Source organism: Phalacrocorax aristotelis, chromosome 4, assembly GCF_949628215.1.
Source record: "Phalacrocorax aristotelis chromosome 4, bGulAri2.1, whole genome shotgun sequence".
In the NCBI taxonomy this organism is placed as follows: Eukaryota; Metazoa; Chordata; class Aves; order Suliformes; family Phalacrocoracidae; genus Phalacrocorax; species Phalacrocorax aristotelis.
The window spans coordinates 16,720,318-16,740,014 of NC_134279.1; the positions used below are offsets into that span (position 1 = coordinate 16,720,318).

Sequence of the window (19,697 nt, forward strand, 5' to 3'; positions counted from 1 at the left end):
GGAGTGAGAGAAAGGAACTTGTTTTTTATATTTGCTGTTCAGTCTGAGTAAATCTTTTGCTTCCAACGTGATGATTTCATTAAATACCTCTATTGGAGTTGCTTAAAATAAAAAAGACTATACATTGCTCAGTGCAGACTGTATTTTATGCACCTGTAATCTTAGGCATATAGGTTCTCACAGTGGTGCCTTAGCTACGAATAGAGTTACACAGACAGTGAATTTTAACTTAGACCAAGGTCAGTGTAATGAGATGTGTAATGGCCTGAGCAGGACACTTAGGTGAAAGGAGGACAGACACGTGGGGCAGATTAAAGAAGCAAGCTTAAAACCTTTTTCGTTTAACCCTTTGTAGGGTGCTACGTGCCTAATCCTCGCTTGTACCAGGCGTTTTAATTGCTTCCAGTGCAAGCAACAGGGCTCATACCATATGACCAAACTAATAAGTCAGAGTAACCCTGCTTCAACCTAATTCAGTTTTAACCCCTCCCCACCGAAACTCACCTTGCACTTCCTAAAGAATTTAATCTCTTCCATCTTGCACGGTTTCCCAGGATATCCCAAATCTTTTTACTCATGAGGAGTCTCTCTATTAACTCATAATTTTGCATGGAAAACAGTGAAATGCTATAACTGTTCAACCCTGCTGTGCCTGTATTATATAACAAGGAAGGTAGAAAGTGATCTTGTTATTATGCAGTTTCACTCCACACAAAAAAAATAATTCCTGATCCCCAAAGCAAAGAAGGCAGCAGATATGCAGCTTGAGAAAAAGCCTGAGTGAGCCACTTCACAGGAGTAAGAGGCTCTCAAGACAGCTCATGAGAGCTTACATATACGGATAGAGGGGCGCATCGTAGCCAAACAGAGGTCCTGTTCAGCCAAAAAGAAAATGCCCTGAAGAGAAGGGATAAGAAGCAGTATATTCTGTCAGTCTTAAGAAGACTGTTAGGTTTTCTGCCATACCCTTAAGGTCTTTTCTGACCCTGTTTAAATACTAATAAAAGCATACCTGCTGCCTGCAGAGGGCAAAATGGACATCTGGAAAACAGGAAGTGTTGTTGTATCTGGCATATATTGCAATTATAACTGGCATACAGTTTTGTATAATATAAACAATACATGACATCTTCCAAATTAATCAATTCAATAAAGTTGTGTGTTCCATACTCAATCTGCTACTCAGCTGGAGTTATCTGAATTTGAAAAAGATAGGTGGTTTGACTGAAAATGCACCCCATGAACTATTTTGAAGAAGCACAACTAATCCATATCAGAATGAAAATCAGAGTTTACCTTGCAAATTATTTGACGTTGACTGTGAAAACTATTCAGAAATTGAACAAGATACAGAAGTTCAGTTCACACAGTTGCAGAATCTTCAGGCAGAGGATGTGAGCAAACTATCCCCATTATCTTTCCAACAGCCCAACTGAAGAGATGGTAGCTTTTCTGGGATGTGGCTAGCAGAATTTTATGAGCATCTTTAAATAAATATGGCTTTGGTTGAGGGACAAAATCTCTGTGAATACTTTATACATATTTTGCAGTCTTTTGGTTTAAAGAAAATGCAAACTCTGCACTATTTTTGCAGAGCTTGTAAACTTGGAAACTCCAAAAAGTCTGTGAAAGGAACTCAAGAGCTTGACAGTCAAGTGAGCATGTGTAAATCCTAAAGAGCAAAACTGCCCTTTTGAGGAGAAAACCCTAAATTTTTTACTGGTGTGAAGCAACGAACATTTGTAGGTGTCTCTTTTTACAGTGTTTTCAAGGCCTGAAAATGCAGCCTGTCTTTGCAGATTCCTAGGTCTGTCCTGAGCAGTTCTTCTTGTTCAGTATTTGCCAGGCTTGTCTGCTTCATGAACAAGACCTTGAGGACACAGGCTTCTTTATGACCTCAACAGATGACATGCTGGAATTTTGTACCTAGTATCTAACTAGAATAGGTAGATTTTGTTATAATCTGTTGACTGTCTAATTAAAATTTTGCCATTTTCAAAGTCAATGCTAGGCTACTTCAACTACTGTTTAGAATCAAGCAATAGCTACCTGATAAAGTCTCTTTGTCTGCAGTCCTATTACCTTTGTACTCTTAGGGACATGCAGTGGCTCCTATGTTTACTAGTTGCCATTATGTAGGTTTTTTTTGTGATATAGCATGCCTGGAAGCCTTTGTTATGAATTGGAATCTCATGGCACTGCACATGGGCCTAGTCATGTGTATAGTAAAAGACAGTTTCTGCTTCAAAGAGATGGTAATCTGGGGGATTTAATTTTTCCCAGAAATAGCTTTCTATAGGCATCTCTGTTCAGTAATTTTTTTTGAAAAGGAAAATAAAAAGAGCTGTTTCTGCTTAGTTCTGATTTTGTCAGAAATGGAAAGCACCAGCATATTTGTTGGGTTTTGAGCCCTGTTACTGCAACTGTAACTTCCACTCATTTATGGGATGACAGATACTTAATTTGTCTGATGTCTTATTGTATCTGAAGCCCATAATTTTGACCCCAAAATATAGTTTATTCATGCTTTCAATGAGCATTGGAATTTCAGATACTATCAAAGTTGATACTTCTTTCCTATTTTTTTTCTCTATGTAATTATCTCTAATTTCCATCTTAAAATGACTTCACAGCAACATGCATTCAATGACGCTGTACCAGATCATGATGCCAGAGAAGTTTCAACAAAAATAATCTAAACCAGGAACATTTGTTTCCTCCTTTCATAGTACCTGTTGTGTCTGATACACATCAGTCAGCAGACTAGTATGATCAAGCTACCCTAAATACTATCCCATTGGGCACCCATTACTCCACCAGTTACATTTTATTTAGGTTCCTTTATCTGGTTTCATTACTTTAGGAAGCACTGAGCTCTTGATCCCTGGCTGCGTATATTAATGTTTTAGAGTGGTACTTAACTCAAGCAGACAAACCAGGTGGGCTATGGCATATGTGATAAATAAGTGTTTGTTTTATATTCTTTATCCGGGACAATCTTCTGGCCAACTGGACTGTATGGAAAAATTCTTTACATTTTTGGTTTAATAGAAGAAATATGTTACTGAAATATTCATTATTTACATTCTTTAATTTTTAACTTTTAAGCTGACTTCTTAAAGAAATTATACCTATGCAGTCTTACTGTCTGTTTAGTTTCTCTCTAATAACTCTCGAATGCATTGATCAATATAAACCAAATTTGATGAATTTAAATCTCAAAGATATGAAATTCCTACTTGGGACACATCTGCTGGAAACTATTTTTATTCTTCACAAAACAGCTTGATTACATTTAGGTTAAGTCCTTTTTTCCTTCTCAAATTAAAACCTGAAATTCGGAAAATATTTCACCATGCTCTTTGATCAAATGTAGTTTTTTTTTCTTTCTAAATTAATTGTTTTTGAAAATGTAGAAGCATGGCAGTACTTCACTTCGGTGCACAGGCCTTTTCTGATGCAGAAATGTTTCTGTGGACAATTTCTGACCAAGCGTAGTGATAATGCAGAACAGAGCAGAGGATCTGAAATAGTTGTATCCTTTAGAATAGCCCTGAGCCATGTTGAGTTCACATTCATTAGCATAATTTACCGTGGAGATGTAAAGTCACTTTGGATAGCGTAAGGGGCTTTTATTTTTCCTCCCCTTGGCATGTGGCTTGCTCTGGGGAGGTGGGGGAGGTAGGAGGGAGAGGGTGTGACCCTCCCCTTGGTGGTACCCATTGAAGCCCATGTGTGATCTGTATCACAAGGTTGGCTTTTGCATATTTAGAGGCTCTGATCTGATAGCAAGGTACCACTTGGGGACGTGACATTATGCTTCAGGACTTGTTTTATTCCTGAATAGGGTAGTAGGGTGTGTAGAGGTTAGTGGGAGAGGGAAAGATGCTGTGTTTTGCACTTGCACAGCCTAATGCGATGGAGGTGGAGGGGAGGCGAGAAGTGGGGGGTGAAGAGAGGAACTATGTGTGATGGCTTGAGAAAAGAGATGAGAGGATTCATTTGCATACAAATAGTGTGCATCACTTGCAGATCCCACTCTGGCTTTGAAGCTCAAATGGCAACTCTTAGTGTTTGGACATTTCCTAAATTGAGGGATTGTATTTTACTTTGTAATGATAGGAAACATGGTGGGCAGGAGCTTTGGTCACCTGATCTAGTCTCTTTTCCCAGAAAAGGCTTAAAAACACCAAAACTATTCTTGACTGGTGTTTGTCCAACGTTCTGTTATAAACTTTGGCAAATACATTTTGGGGAATTACAAGCCCTATCATTAGCAGTCTTTTCCCAGTGTTCAGCCTAGTGTCCAGTTCCTTTTTGCAGCAGTTGAATTCTGTAATTTCTTATGTATTTATTCTTTGTATAGAGAACAGATTATTTATTTCATCCTTGCAACAAATTTCAGTTATTTGGATTACCATGACCTGCAATTCTTTGCTTCCAGATTTAATAACCCAGATCTTTCTGTCTTTTGCCATAAGTCATGTTTTTCTAGACCTCTGATTTTTTTGTTATTGTTCTTTTACTCTTAATTGTCTGTCTTTGTCAAAGTAGACTCAGTAATGCAGTTGAAGTCTTTCCAGTAGTAAGTAGAAAACAGCCTGTTTTACAGACCAGTACTTCTCACATCCCCATGGGATATCTGTTTGTTTCAAAACAGCATGACAGTGTTAATTCTTTAAGTGTATGAGCCAATATAAATTTCAGTCTTTTCTAAAGAATGACTGTCAGTTGTTTTTCCTCCTCTGTATAGTTTGACTGTGGAATCTTGTCTTTAAACTTTCTGAATTGTATTCTTTTTAGACTGTTTCTCCAATTTGTCAAACTCATTTTGAATTCTCATCCTGTTCTCCAGCAAACTTGCAGCAACTCATGTCTGGAAATGTAATTTGCAGATTTAGTCTGTCAAATTGGTCATTAAAGAAAATATTAGACAGTACACAGCCCAGGAATGCCCATCGATACCTTTACCATTTTGACAATGAATAGCTTTTTGAATATAGCTTTCCAACTGGCTTTTCATCTGACATATAGTAGTATCTTCTAAACTTGTGCTTCTCTTCTTAAGAAATTGCCAGAGTCCTTACTGAAGTCAAAATATATGTTGTCTCCCTGAACACAAGTCCTGTTATTCTGCCACTACAAGAAAAGAATTGCTTTGACATGATTTGTTCATAACAAATCTGAATCAGCTGTTACTCATCTTCTTGTTTTCTTCTAGGAAATTATATATATATGTGTGTGAATTTATATTTAAAAAAAGGTTCTGCCAGTATTTTTTCTGTTTGTTGGGGTTAAGCAGACTACTCTCTAATTTCTCAGTTTTCCTTTTCCTGCTTCTTAAACAACACAAGACTTTTTTTAGTCTTGTAGAACCTCACCCAATATCCATAAAGCAACAGTTAACAACTTTGGGATTATTTAGTTTCATTTTCTCAGTATCCTTAAATCAGTATTATCAGGCCAATTAAGTTCCAAACATTTACCTCATTTAGATACTCTCTAATTGAGGCAACAGTTCTCATTGCTGCTTTTACTTATGTTTGCTTCCTGGTTGCAGTTGGCCTTTTTATTGAAAACTTTTACTAAAGTACTTTCAAAAGCGTGGCATCATCTATTGGCATTGCTTGCTCTTAACTACAGACCAACTTCTTGTGAAAACTTCACATATTTTTGTGTTTATGGAATGACTTATTCCTGATGTCATTATTAGTTGCATCTCATCGATGTGTGGCTGTCTTTGTTTTGTCCCTGCTTGTTCATACCTTGTCTCTTATACTGGTTCAGAAAAATTTCACTTATTTTGATCTTTCTGTCTGACTTTCCTGTGCTTACAGTCACTGGACAACTTTCAGTTGTGTCAGATGATATCTTTTTGTCTGTCTTATCCTTCTGCTGCATTGGAGTGGGTTGTTTGGTTTTTTTTGCTGGTACATTATTACCTTTCCCTTTGTCTTTTTGTAAACTTAACTTTCCATGAGATCTTACAGAACAATGTTATGTATCTATTGAAACCTGTCTTCCCAAAATACTTCAAAAATTATCTTGTTGCCCTTGTTCTTTCCCTTATAAAGCATATTGAACACTCTCATATCTTCACAACTTTCATGTAAGTTCCTTTCACCACCATGTTTTTGATCTGTTTTGTTATATTGGTTATAATCATATCTAGAAAGTCATCGCTAGCTGCTGCTTATATACTAAAAATTCTCTCCCAGGTGCTTGCTACACACATACTCCTTGTATTCCTTTACCAACAAATGTCTTTGTAGTTGGAATATCCCATTTTTTCCACTCCCCCTTCATAATGAACCCTTGCCTATACCTACCAGGTATAGGCCAATCAGATTAGTGAACGTCAATCTGTTTCTTCGAAGTTTTGGTTTTTCACTGTATTATTTTGTTTGGATGTTTGCTCTTGGAGGGGAGGTTTACAGTGGTGAATTTAATTGTCTTAATACTGTTTATGCTTACAAAATGCTTTGTGTTTATAAAATGGTAGGCATTTCCGTAGTTGAGGTAAAGATAAACCACTTTTCTGCTATTCTTGCACTATATTATTAGAATATGAAGAGACTGTTATATTGCTTTCAAAATATCTACAGATTTGTTCATAATTATTTTTTAGTTTTCATATTTTGAAAAATAAAAAGGTATCTAACTTAGAAATTTTATTAAGGCTTAATCAAGAAAAGTATCCAGTACTAATGAAATGTATAGTCTGTGTAAAACTATTACTACTACTAATACTAATGTGATCTCTTCTGAGTTATTGCATTTATCTTCCACACATATGTGAATAAAACAAATTATATTACCTCTTTTATGTTAGCCCGTAAAACTAGAAGATGTTACTCTCTGTATGTATCACATTTGCATCATGAGGATTATGGGGGTGCTTTCATTGCATAGTTTTCTATTTTTTAGAGGACACTATATTCAGGTTTTCTGAAGTGTGCTAGAGAAATTAAATGCTTTTAGTAGTGTAGCTGTGTAGTAGGGCACATGTGTGAATGTAAGCATGTGATTTTGTACTTAAAAAAAAAAATCCTGGATTTAACTGAGATTTAATTGAGAGGATTCATTGAACACTTTTACTATTGCTAACATGTATCTTCCTCAGATACAAATTTTAAAAATACACTTATTTTACTTTTCAATTTATAAAATATGAACTCCCCCAAAGGATTCAAAATTTAATCACCAGTTTCCTGTTTTGCCGAAGAACAGTCAAGCTATTACCCAAGCTACTTCTTTTAAAAGAAGCTGTATTTTGTTTGGGTTTTTTATAGCTACAATTCCTAAATAAGTATTTGAATACCTGAAAGACTTTTTTTCTATTAACATTATTATTAAATTAAAGAGAAGACAAGAGAAATCATTCGTTTAATTGTATTAGTAATCATAGCAAAAGATAAAACATCTGTATCTCATCAACTGCTACACACATTTTTCAGTTTGAAAATTTAAACTTCTTAAAATATTTATTTAGAATTTAAATGATTATTTCCTAAAAAAAAAAAAAAAAAACAAAAACACCCAACAAAAAAAACCACCACAAATTATTTTGGAAGTAGTTTGCATAATAGCTTCTTTTCTTAAAAAAAAATAATTGGGGAAGTAGTTGTAAAAATCTTCTCTGTCAATGTTCCCTTTTGCATTTATCATGCTAGGTAGTAGTAGTATCAAAATGTCCATAAATCAGTAATCATGTCAGTTAGCAATGGAAATTCTGGTATTATTGTTAATTTCTGTCAGTTGGTGGTCTAACATAAAAGCTAAAAATTTGCAGAGCCTTCAAATGATAAAATATATTTGGAATAGCTGCAGCTATTAAGTCTATAGATGCCGGTCACTGTAGTCAGTCTGTTAAGAAAAGAGCGTTGCTCTATGATAGATAGTACGGTGCTGAGAGTTTAAAGACAGTCTGCATGTGCTCTTTTTGGTGTTCAATAGCACATTCATTTTTTACCTCTACACACATTATATTATTGTGTGAGTCCTACCTCAGAAAAATCCAGTAAATAATTCAATATTATTTTAACACTGTTTAACTGCAGACATAACAAATATTCTTTGTTTCTCAAAAATGGCTGGACAGAGTAGCACTGTATGGTATATAAAGCAAGAATCCTTTAGCACCACCTGCTGGTATTGAGTTGAAAGCTGATTTGGGACTGACTCCCCAAAGCACTGCCTAATAAAGTATTTAAAATGTATGGATTTTCATGTATTTGATGAAAAAAATCATTTGTACTATAATTTTTATCTTTTTTATTAAAATAATGAGAAAATACAATGTCAATCTAAGGTTAGCATTTGAACTGAAATAGAAATAGGAGTGTTTTGTTAAGTGCCATTGTAAAAAGAAATATAATACTTTTTTCTTTTTTAACTGAGCTTTAGCAAGTGCAATATTAAATTTTTCTGTTCCTGTTGTAAGTCAAATTCAGTAAAATTCATTTCATAGAGAAGACCCACAAGGCTTAGAAAAGTGTCTGTAACGTGTTTTGAAAAGGGTAGCAACCACTAATATTTTTCTACCTAATATTTATTGCATTACTTGATGCTAGTCTTGAAAGCCTCATGGAAGCTAATGGACCTGGTGCTGTAATTGGTTCTACAATTCCCTGTATCTTCACAAGGCACTGTGTAGCCTGTGCAGCAAGGACTGGGACTGTCTGCATGAATCTAGAACAAAGCCTTAAATTACAGAGCTACAAAAGGTCACTGTCATTTCTTTTTTAAACTGTAACACATTGATACCTCAAAGAGGTTGAGGCCTCATTCCTCCAAGTACTCTATAAATCACATATAAATGATGGTTCTAGCCTCCAAATATTTAAACTGAAAAAAGATGAGGTATAACAGGTAGATGAATGCTGGTATATCTGGAAATCTGCAACGATGCTGCATAAGCAGTATAATTCTGTATTCATATAATGCCAAGAAAGTCATGTAGGTAGATATGATGACAAGGTCTTCATTGAAAAGAACTTTCAGTAGTATTCACTGATGGTTCAGAAAGCATTTAAATAATTGTGGTTATTTGTTACTGATGAGCACGGAAGTTTGTGTGCTCTGAATGTTTGTCAATATGCAGCATCTGTATCATCCTTGTTTTCAACTGGCTAAGAGAGATTGTGCTTCAGGATTTGTCAAGAGTATGTAATCGCAAGTAACCATGTAGAGCAAGTTTTGAGGCACAATCCAGACACAAGTGAAGGCAGTATGTATTTTGAGACGGGAAACAAAGAGTTTGGATGCTGCTTTTTTGGCAGTATCCAGCCTCAGGTGTTACTAAAACTATATGCATGAAATTCTCTGGAAGGAAAAGGATATCATGCATCATGATATGATGCAGACCTTTGAGTTCCAGGAAAAACAACGCTATATTTACAACTTGCAACTAATAGTTGATGTGGTAAAAGGAATTCTATTCATATGGTAAATTAATACAACCTTAATGTGCACCATATGCACAGTGGTGGGATGATGTACTAATGGATCACATTTATTTACCTTGTTTGGTTGCTGGGAAAAATAACCATTCAGTTCAAAGTCTATACCATGTGAGCCAGAACAATGTAATGCAGAAGATATAACTTATAGTCTAGAATAAAATTACCAACTTAAATGTTGTAAACATTATTTCAGCTATACAATAATCCTGACTCGGGCTGGAAATTATTTTGTAAGTGTTTCTGGACCTAAATTCTATTAATGCTAGCATCACAGACATAAGGATTACTCTGCTGAGTGCAAGAATACTATATATAATTAGAATTATGGCCTGCTTCATTGAAAAAGTATGTTTTAAAACAGTTACTTTTAAAAAGACAGCTAATTTATGTATGCTCTGAACTTGGTGGATGCCATTGGTGTTCCCAGTCACATCAATACATAAAGGTGGTAAGCATCTCTCTACTGCAATACGCTACTGGTGCATTGGTTTGAATTTAACTTTACAAAAGCCATCAAATAGCTAAAGCACAGACTTTTATACATCCTGTTATGCAACAGTGTTATTTTGCAGTGATACGTTTTTCTTATTTAAAACAAAATAAAATTATTTTAATGGGGGAAAAAAAAAAACCAAAACAACAAACCAAAACAAACCGAACTGCTGAACTGAGATGAATTCTCACATGAAACCTCTCATTTCAGATTATTTTCTGCCCAAGGTGTGAAATACTATGTAAGTTTCAGCTAGTGGTCAGTCTCAGCATGTTGTAAGATGTCTTTTATCTTACAGTTCCTCAGTAGGTGCTATTTCTGACTGAAATAATTGCTTGATGGGTTTATTCCTTTTCTGTTGAGGTTTGTTGGTGTTTTCTTGGATTCACTGGGTAATGGAATATTAAAACTATAAACTACAAGAGAAAAATATGAAGAAAATAGATTATCTTTTTTTAGCATAAACAAAAAAAGTGCCTTCATAAAGCTGTTTTAGAACATTCTCAAACAAAAATGACAGTGTTTTAAAACTTCAAAGCTGATATTTAAGTAGCAGTTTATGAAGTCGGGATAGTGCAAATATTAAAATATTAGTGTACACTGACCCTGATTATTCACCTGCAGATACTTTCCAGGGGCTTCAAAAAGGTCTGTATTCAGTGGGAGGAGTCCTACTGAATGACTTCCAGGGTTTCCAGAAGATGAATCCCCAGTAAGGGTGAACTCGTTCCAGAAAGCTTTGCATTGCACATGGTGTAGGAATTAAGAGGATGGGGATTACTGACTTTTGAAATCTGAATTGTAATACCTAGTTCATGAAGGCCTGTTAAATCTTTTTCTTTACTGTGTTTATTTTGGAGACACAGTGAACATGTTCTCTTGATAGAATGTGTAGGAAAAATCTCATATTAGTACTGAATAAATGTTATTCACTTGTTGCACAGTGTGACTGCGGGAAGGAGTACAGCAAGCCTTTCCTGTGTTATGTTTGCTGAAATGAATTCTGCAAGATACATCTAATATTTTGTTTCTTTACTGAACAAACGTGACAGCACTATAGCATCCTCTGTGTTTTATGTTTTTAGATTTTGCTTCAGGATGGAATGTTATGTTGTTCAAATATATTGTTCCTTTTTCAGAAAATGTACGGTTGAAGTGTTTTTTGCAAAAACAAAACTTGCATCTAGGCATAAGGTTGTACTTTTTGTTGTAAAAAAAGCCAGTCTGAACAGATGGGAAGTACTTTGAAGGAATTAGAGGAAATGCTGATGGAGTGTCATGTGAAGAACCAGACAACAATGAAGTTCCTATATAATATGAAAAGATTACACTGTTACATAAAAATGCATATTTACAGAAGAAAGATTATTCAGACTAAAGTTTTGGGAAAACTTCAGTAATATCTTGTGGTATTGCTTTAGTAAGACCTCACATCCATCAGAGAGCTAGCCTTTCTGTGCCAGTGAAATGGCTTTTTAACCAGCTGGCTGGTATTTAAATGTTCACTGTGTGAGATCTATAAATAATGTTAATATAGAGTTTATATAACGATTGACAGTCATCACTTTGATGTAATTAAAATCTGAAACTCACTATATAAGCAGCATAGAAGCCTAGCAGGAAATTATTTTTCTTGATTTACTTGTATTTTGCTGAAAGCACTTTTGTCCAAATGTCATATATTCTTTAAGTACATTTGTACTTCTCAAATTGATTTCAAACCTTTTATTGTTTTCCTCATTTTTTATCATATGAAGCAATGTAAAATTGTGAAATCTGTAAAATGATTTTTAGAAGACTTTTCTTACATATGTAATTTGGTTTTGTTGATGTATCCTTCTGAGAAAGCACTCAAATGCTTATTTTCGCAAGAAGTGGGTAAAAGACAGATTAACTGATGCTTCATTTAATTTGGATTTTATATTGACATAAAATCACATAATTAATTTGCCATTTAAAAGTGCCCTACAGCCTCTGCAATCAGAGAATAATGATTTAGAAATGACTGTTTGGCTGTCTGTGACTTACCATAATTAAAATAAAAAGGAGCACACTCAAATAGTTTATATTTTAATGTATTGCGTAATATTATCTCACCCAGAAACAGTAGGAAGTCTATCTCATATTTCATTGTGAGATGAGTTTTTCAGTCAATCTCTAGTCTGATTTCTTTTTAGGGAGAGATTTTTCTTTAAACGTTTGGCTTAGCTCTTACAGCTTTGTGCTGAAAATACAGCAAGTGGTCTTTTTAGGAATTTGCTGATAGATGTAAAACGTCATGATCCTGTTTTGTTTTGTAGTATCACTGAAGCTGAAAAAAATAGCAGAGAAAGATCCAGCAACACAAACTAATTTCTTGTTATCCAGTAAGGTGTATCTTCCTCTGGTTGTCATTAAACTAGAAGAAAGTTTAGACTTTGCTATAATCCCACTGTTTCTTTTTAAATGTAGTTTCCAAATGCCTAACATTTTTTCGCTGAAACATCGCCATAAGCTGACGTGGTATCGTATGCTCTTCTTTTATCTTCTGAAGCTGGAATTTCATGATTTAAAATGTACTTTAGTCACTTAAGGAAGAGTGATACTTTATGCTATTTTTCTATGGGAAAACAGCTTTGCAATAATTATTGGAACGTAGGATAGTTCATTTGAAATAATTTGAATGGTTACTGTAAAGGTAAGGTATTCTGTCCATTACTGGAAAATAACTTTATGTATGCCTCCTGTGACTTAAATAACTCGTTGACAACATTTGTTGCAATATGAATGTGGCATTAAGATTCTTAAAGCATTCAACTTCAAGTAGCAATCCAGCAATGGCACAGGCTAAGGATATTTTTATATCCTGTGCTGAGAAAAGCACATCTGTAAAACCGTTGTGTCTTGGTTATTAGTGCTAGGATTTGAACTATCTTTAATCTCCTTTGACTTGTTCATCTTCCTTAAGCGTCTCCATAAAGATGCACTGAGTATTCTTTTCAGTCCTTAGTTAGGGTTTGCATCAGTGGCCGTAAACCTGCTTAGTGGACAAAGACTCTTTTCCCTTTGAAGTCACTTCCCCAGCTTTTCAAAAGGTCTGCAAGCCGGTTCCCCTAAAACAATTTAGAAAAGTTTGAAGCGGTGCCCCTTAAACCAGCAGCAAAATAAAATTTTCTCTTTGCATTATTGAAAACCATGACAATCTTCTGAAGCAATAACAGTTTAAAAGCTTTTAAAGAAATCTGTTCTGCTCTACGACCAGCCTTTAAGTTGACCCCATTATTTGGAAAATCAGAGGCTTGGAAACCCCTAAATACTTGACATTCTTATCAAAGGAGTCAGCCTGACTTTTCACAGGACTCCCCTTTTACAGTATTTATTCAAATCCTAATTTCTTTAAAGATACCATTCAGATTTATTCTGTTTCTTTTTTGCATTAAAGTGCTTCTTTAGAACATATGTAATTTAGTAAACAGTTGATATAATTTATGAAACACTGATCCTGCCACCTGTAGATTTATACTCTATTACATTGGAAGTCAAGTCCAAATTCTAAAAAGACTGCAAACATTACATATGTAATTTTATTTTCCTATGGACTGTGGTAAATACATATGCTCAGTTTCTACTTATTTTTTTAAGAATCTTATCTCCTATATTTTATGTATATAGTTACTGACAACCTAATGTAGGTAAAGCCTACAGTAATGTAGTTGCTGTAAGCAGTAAGTGTATTATAAGGATTTTGTTTATCTGCACCTCCTCATAATTCATTCAGACATTGCTTCTTTATAAGTCCTTCTAACTCCAAGTTCTTATATTCATTACCTCCACTACAGCATTGTACATTTAAAACTCCTCTGATTTTAAGTTTCATTAATGTGTGTAGGACAAAATTAGATTAATTCCTTGCTGATCTATGCAAGTATGTGTTAAATGAAGTTTCTGAACACCCAATAAAGCAATAGAACCAGAATTCTAGAATTTTGCTAATGTAGGCAGCTCGTTTAAAAGAAAACAAACTAACCAGAGCTTTGAATGCACAAAGCTGTCTCCTCTTTTATGGCTTGGGGACAACAGGGAGAAAGAATTGGGTCAACAAAATTAAATTGTTACGGGATAATAAGACAGTTATGGTTGCTGTCACATTTCCCCTAAAAGTGCAAATTTGTGTTTTGCCTACACAGTGTTCATTTATGAACCTTCTAAGGTGCCTGCCCCATGTTTAGGTGAGGAAAGTTCAATAGAGCAAACTTTCTTTAAAAGGTTTGTGAGCGTTCATAGGATCAGACACCTGAGAAGTACCCAGAGGTCATTAAGTCTACCCTTCTGCTTCTAATTTGTTGGGAGCTTTTCCTTTGCTTCTGAACTGTCTGCCATACTTCCTGGGTTTGAGTGTGTTTTGCCAAACATTATACAAAACAAAAACAATAGCTTTGAATGATTATTTATTAAGAGATTAGGGACGATTCAGCAAGTTGCTTCAAAGCATTTTCAGATTAAAAATGCTGATAAAACATACATTCATATGTGTGTGCATATATGCACACATATGTTTAGTGTATACATATATATCAAAGAAGAAACAGATTTATTTACTTCTCAAGATTTCGTATTGTGAATGTAAATTATAGATCATAACTGTAACTGCAGAATAAATTAAATTTTGAAAGGTCAAAATCCTCGATTTGATATTTTGTAATAGATTATGACCTTTTCTAAAAAGCTGTTTGAATGTGGCAGCTCCATGGGCACTCTGGGAGGTGTTGCAAATGGCCTGAGTAAAAATAAAAGCTGAGCTTAGTCTCAATATTTTATATTTATGCAAGCCCAGATCTACATTTCTTTTCCACAGAGGCTCTCACTGTACACGTGCAGGGTCTGGGTAGGTACCTGTGTTAGTATATTGCCATAATTTCTAATAAGACCCAGTACCCGTATTGCTGGTACTGTTAAGGCTCTACGTGGACAAACTAATGACGCTATGCTGGTTTTATCTTTTGAAAAGTTACAACCCCAAATATACTTTGAATGTGGCTACCTTAGTCGCTGGATACCAGTGGAGTCAGTTGGCCCTATTATTACTCCACCTTTTTGCAAAGCTATCTCCTGTTTTTGAAGTAAAAATGTTTTGATTTTACCACTGCTTTACTGTCTTGTTGGTATCTCATGTATCATCATTTCTTGGGAAGCGAAATTATTCCCTGCTGCTTAAAAACTCATCTAATGTGTTTTGAAACTACATTATAACATTGCCCAAGATACATTCTTTAGAGTTTAAATGCTTCACAAAACGCTATGATTTAACTAATTATATGGTAATACAAAAATAACATTGTGATTTCCATGAGATGGTAGGATTCTTGAAGAGGGTAATCCAGCGAATGACCTGTGAGTGAAGTTATAGAACTATTTAAAAAGCTTTATAGCATTTGGTTTCCCTTTCTGTGTCTTGACCTGGAGAAAATTTTTTTTTTTCTCCTTTCAATGTGCCAGTTGTACAATTTATTTTTCTTTATGGTATCTATATAAATGTGATGGTATCTATATCCGTTTGATTACAAAAAGAATCTCAGAAAAATACAGTTTTATTTGTTCTTGTTGCAGGGGAATATCTAATAGGAGCAGCAGTCATTAATGTTGGGTTTGGGTGTTTTGATGTGCAAACTCATCTGAAATTCATACTGATTATGTTCCAAGCTCCACTTTCTTACAAGGAAGTAGACATCAGGCTGAAGTTTCAACACTGTTACTAGATTAAAATAAAATCAGTCAATGGATGGATGTTTTACTTCATCTTTGAGCACTCTAGGTGTCTCGTCTCAGCACCTGTTGTAGTGACACTTGTGTTTACTTATGCCTGTTATAGGAAAAGGTAGTAATCGACTACGATCTCTTCCCCTGCCCCATCCATCCCCCCCCACCCCCCAAAAAAAAACAAAGAGGAGGAGATGGAGGGAATGCAAATCTGTGTGCTCCAACTTCTGTTGCTTTTTACCATACACCTGACTTTTATATGAACGTGCATTAGTAAATGTGCAGGCTGAATTCCTAGAGTATACTGCTGCTGTACTATGTAGATATGAGTATGGAACAACAATATGAAAACAGTAGATAGAAGTGATTTGTAGGGAACATGAACTCAGAGAGCAAGGAAACTGAAGACGCTTCAATGATTGAAAGCAGTGATTTTAGAAACAGATTGTAACAAAGGCTGCTTTTATTGTTTTTTCATTGAAGGTGATTTTGCAACTCCTCGAGCTATTTTGACAGGACATGACTATGAGATCACCTGTGCTGCCATTTGTGCTGAACTTGGCCTGGTGATAAGTGGTTCAAAAGGTAAGGTAGCTGTTGTCATTTCTTTCTGTTCATGAAGCTATAATCCTAATGCAGAAAGGAATATAGTGTCAGGTGGCAGAATTTATTAAATGTATGGTGGTTTTATTTCTAACCTTTTTTAGTTGCTGTGGGATTTGAAACCTCTTTATAAACACCTTAAACCTGAGGATTATTCAGATATTTACAAGAAGAGGCAACTACATTAGTTTCCCTATTATAGCCTACTGATTACTATTTCTTTTTGTTTGTTTATCCAGTGTAATTGCATATAGCATGCAGCTGGATACAGCTCTTGACTGCCAGGATGGTGAAGAATGTTTGTTATGGATAACTTCTCAGAAAGGGAAGCAAAAATTAGTTTCAGGAGAAAGAATGTGCTGTCTTGTTTGTTTGATGAAGGGGATATATAAACTACTAACTAAAATTTGTAGTAATTCTGTTCAGGCTCCTTGAACTTAGCTACAAAGCTTATAGTATGACAAATTTGTGTTCTCAAAGACCTGCTTTTGGCAGGCAAATTGTAAAGAATGGTGTTGATTCCATAAATATTGTTTATCATTTTCCTATTTGCTGGTCCACACTTATTTTTAAACTGGAAATTTCATAGAATTAGGATCTTTCTGCTTTAGTGTTTCCAAAGTAAGAGACACTTTTTCAAAGCTGGGTATACTCACCGTGTGCCCCTCTGTGTGTTTCTGTTTTATGCATGTGAACACTTGTGGCTTACATGCAGACCTGGTATTTGTCCAAATATATTAAAAAGCAAATATTTAGTGGATCATGTATGGGTGAAACTCTTACTTGAGAATATACACTTTTAGAGTACCTGTGTATGTAAATTCATTACAGTTACCTCTGTGTTTTTGGATTTTGAAAATCTCATTCTAGGTTTCAGTACATTTATTTTTGTGCTCTCAGAATTAACTACTACCAGTTTTAGAAGAAAATCCACAAAAGAAAATCTGTTAGGTCTCTAACTAGCTTTGATAGGTGCTCTAAAATACCTTAATACAAAGCTTCTAAGGGATAAAGCTGTTCATTTCACTCTCTGGCACTCTTAAAGTCATAGGCTATCCACTTAAACATGGTAAAAATCATTTTAATGTGTTATAGTAGTGATTACCTAAATAGAAGTAATTACTTATTATTTGATATATGATATCTTTAAATGAGCATGTAAACCAATAACGAGAGATTTTATTCTGTCTCATTAGAAGGACCATGTCTCATACATTCTATGAATGGAGACCTACTGAGGACATTAGAAGGTCCTGAAAATTGCCTGAGACCAAAACTTATTCAAGCTTCGAGAGAAGGCCAGTGTGTCATATATTATGAAAATGGCCTCTTCTGTGTATTCAGTGTGAATGGGAGACTTCAAGCCACCATGGAAACTGATGACAAGATAAAGGTGAGTGTACTCAAATGTGTGTAAAGGACTGTCGGTCCTGGTATCAGGAAAGGTATCAATGTTGGAGTTGGGTTGAGACTCTTTCCGTAGCCAGGCCATAGAAGTATATGGTACTAGACCACAATAGCAGCATTCTCAAAAAATTGTGGTTAAGGGGACCACGTACTCCTAATAGGACTGTTTTCAATTTTAAAATAACTCTGTTCACATAGGAAGGAATATCCTGTAGACATTCCCTTGAACTGGAGATTACAAATATTGAACTGAAGAATACTAATTGCTGACCAGGAGGAGCTGGGCTACTTCTTTACTTTTGAGTCTGAAGGCAGGAGGTTGTTGGACATGCTGCTTTGGATATTGGCTTTCCCTTTTTTTGGCATCTCTGTCTACATTCCTTCACCTTAGCTTGAGATAGCATGTGTTGTGCTGATCTTCCGGAAGTTTATAGGCATATGTCTGTATTTCAACTCTTAAGCCTTTTGGCATTTGCTGAGCAGGCAGCTAGGTTCCACATCTTTAGCTGCCAGAGACATGGAGCAAGTCCAAAACTATGCAGGAGGCATTTTAAGCTTATGGTTTTATGGAAATTATTTGATAATACATAATGCAGGTCTTTTGACAGTTCCTATGAAATAGTACCTATGAAGCGGAGCAGAACCTGCCAGCTATACTGCGGTGAAGCAGAAATGTCTAAAGAATACTCCCCTTGAATTAGAAATATTCCCACTTTTCCCTTGAATGAGAAGGAAAGGGAAGGGAAAAAATGGATAGGCATTACCAAATCTAGTAGAAAGTTAGAGAATGCAGCAGAGACATGAAGCAAGATCACATTGCTGGGTCAACATTCAGGCTAACTGAATTATGTGAAGTTATGGTCTCTATGCCAGTAGTTGTGGTCTGATGGGCACAGAATCACAGAATGGTTGAGGCTGGAAGGGACCTCTGAAGATCATCTGGTCCAGCCCCCCTGCTCAAGCAGGGCCATCTAGAGCCAGTTGCCCAGGACCATGTCCAGATGGCTTTTGAATATCTCCAAAGATGGAGATTCAACAGCCTCTGGACAACCTTTGCCAGTGCTCGGTCATCCTCACAGTAAAGAGGTGTTTCCTGTATAAAACTATTAAACTATTTAAAATCAGTAAGAGGAGACTTTTGTTGTTGTAAATATATAGGATTACTATACCTCCAAGCTGACTTTCATAACTTGATGGATTAGCCCATCTGCTGGGATTTCCAATGTTCTCTTGAGTTGAAAATTCAAAAGTTTTTCCTTTATTTGGATTAGGTGTTTCAGGAAGAAAATGGCTCTTGGCACTCATGTTCATTTTACAAAATTATTGAAATTCTTTCAGATGTTGTACAAAATTGTAAACATTTTAAAATTTGCACCTGTTCTTCTCTTTACTCTGTTCATATTAATTCTTAAGATGGAAGAACTTGTCAATATATTGTAAAGAATTTTTGCCTTCATTATTTCCATTTTATAACTTACATTGAAGAGTGAATGCTCCATTACCACTGAAGTCTCCAGTGTAGTTCAGTGTATTCCACTTAAAACCTTCTAAAACTCAGTCATGTACTGTAATCTGTTAATCCAGCATCCCTATGTTTTCAAAATGTCAGATACATTGGTGGTGGAATATGCAAATAACACTCTGTGTAGGTCTCTCTTCTGAAGTGAGAGTGGTGTCTGCAGGGGTGGGAGGGCATTCGAACATTGGCTGCTATGGCAGCCACAGGTGTGGATTTGAGGCTGGGGAAATGAAGGAAAAATGTGTATCCTTCTGTCCCAAGCCATTTTTCCAAAATTGATGTGGATTCTTGCTTCAATTTTTAATCTTTCTTCAGTTCTCTGAAATTGCACCTTTGGCTGTCCTTGTACCAATGCCTTTGAGATTTTCAGCCTACCCTTCATCCCAGTTCTTTCCATAAAGCAAGTACATATCGCAGTGTTTTCTCTTTTTACAATAATAATGTTGATAATCTGTCACTTTTGGTTGTGATTATG

General features: G+C 35.5%; 1 protein-coding gene across 1 annotated transcript in view; it reads left to right on the forward strand.

Moving 5' to 3' along the window:
* Positions 1–19,697, forward strand: part of LRBA (LPS responsive beige-like anchor protein) — a 419,175-nt gene that overhangs the window by 389,993 nt on the left and 9,485 nt on the right. The window contains exons 54-55 of the mRNA XM_075090413.1: positions 16,177–16,278; positions 17,493–17,689. Coding sequence (XP_074946514.1) covers positions 16,177–16,278; positions 17,493–17,689 — 299 coding nt within the window. The remainder of the gene's footprint in view (positions 1–16,176; positions 16,279–17,492; positions 17,690–19,697) is intronic.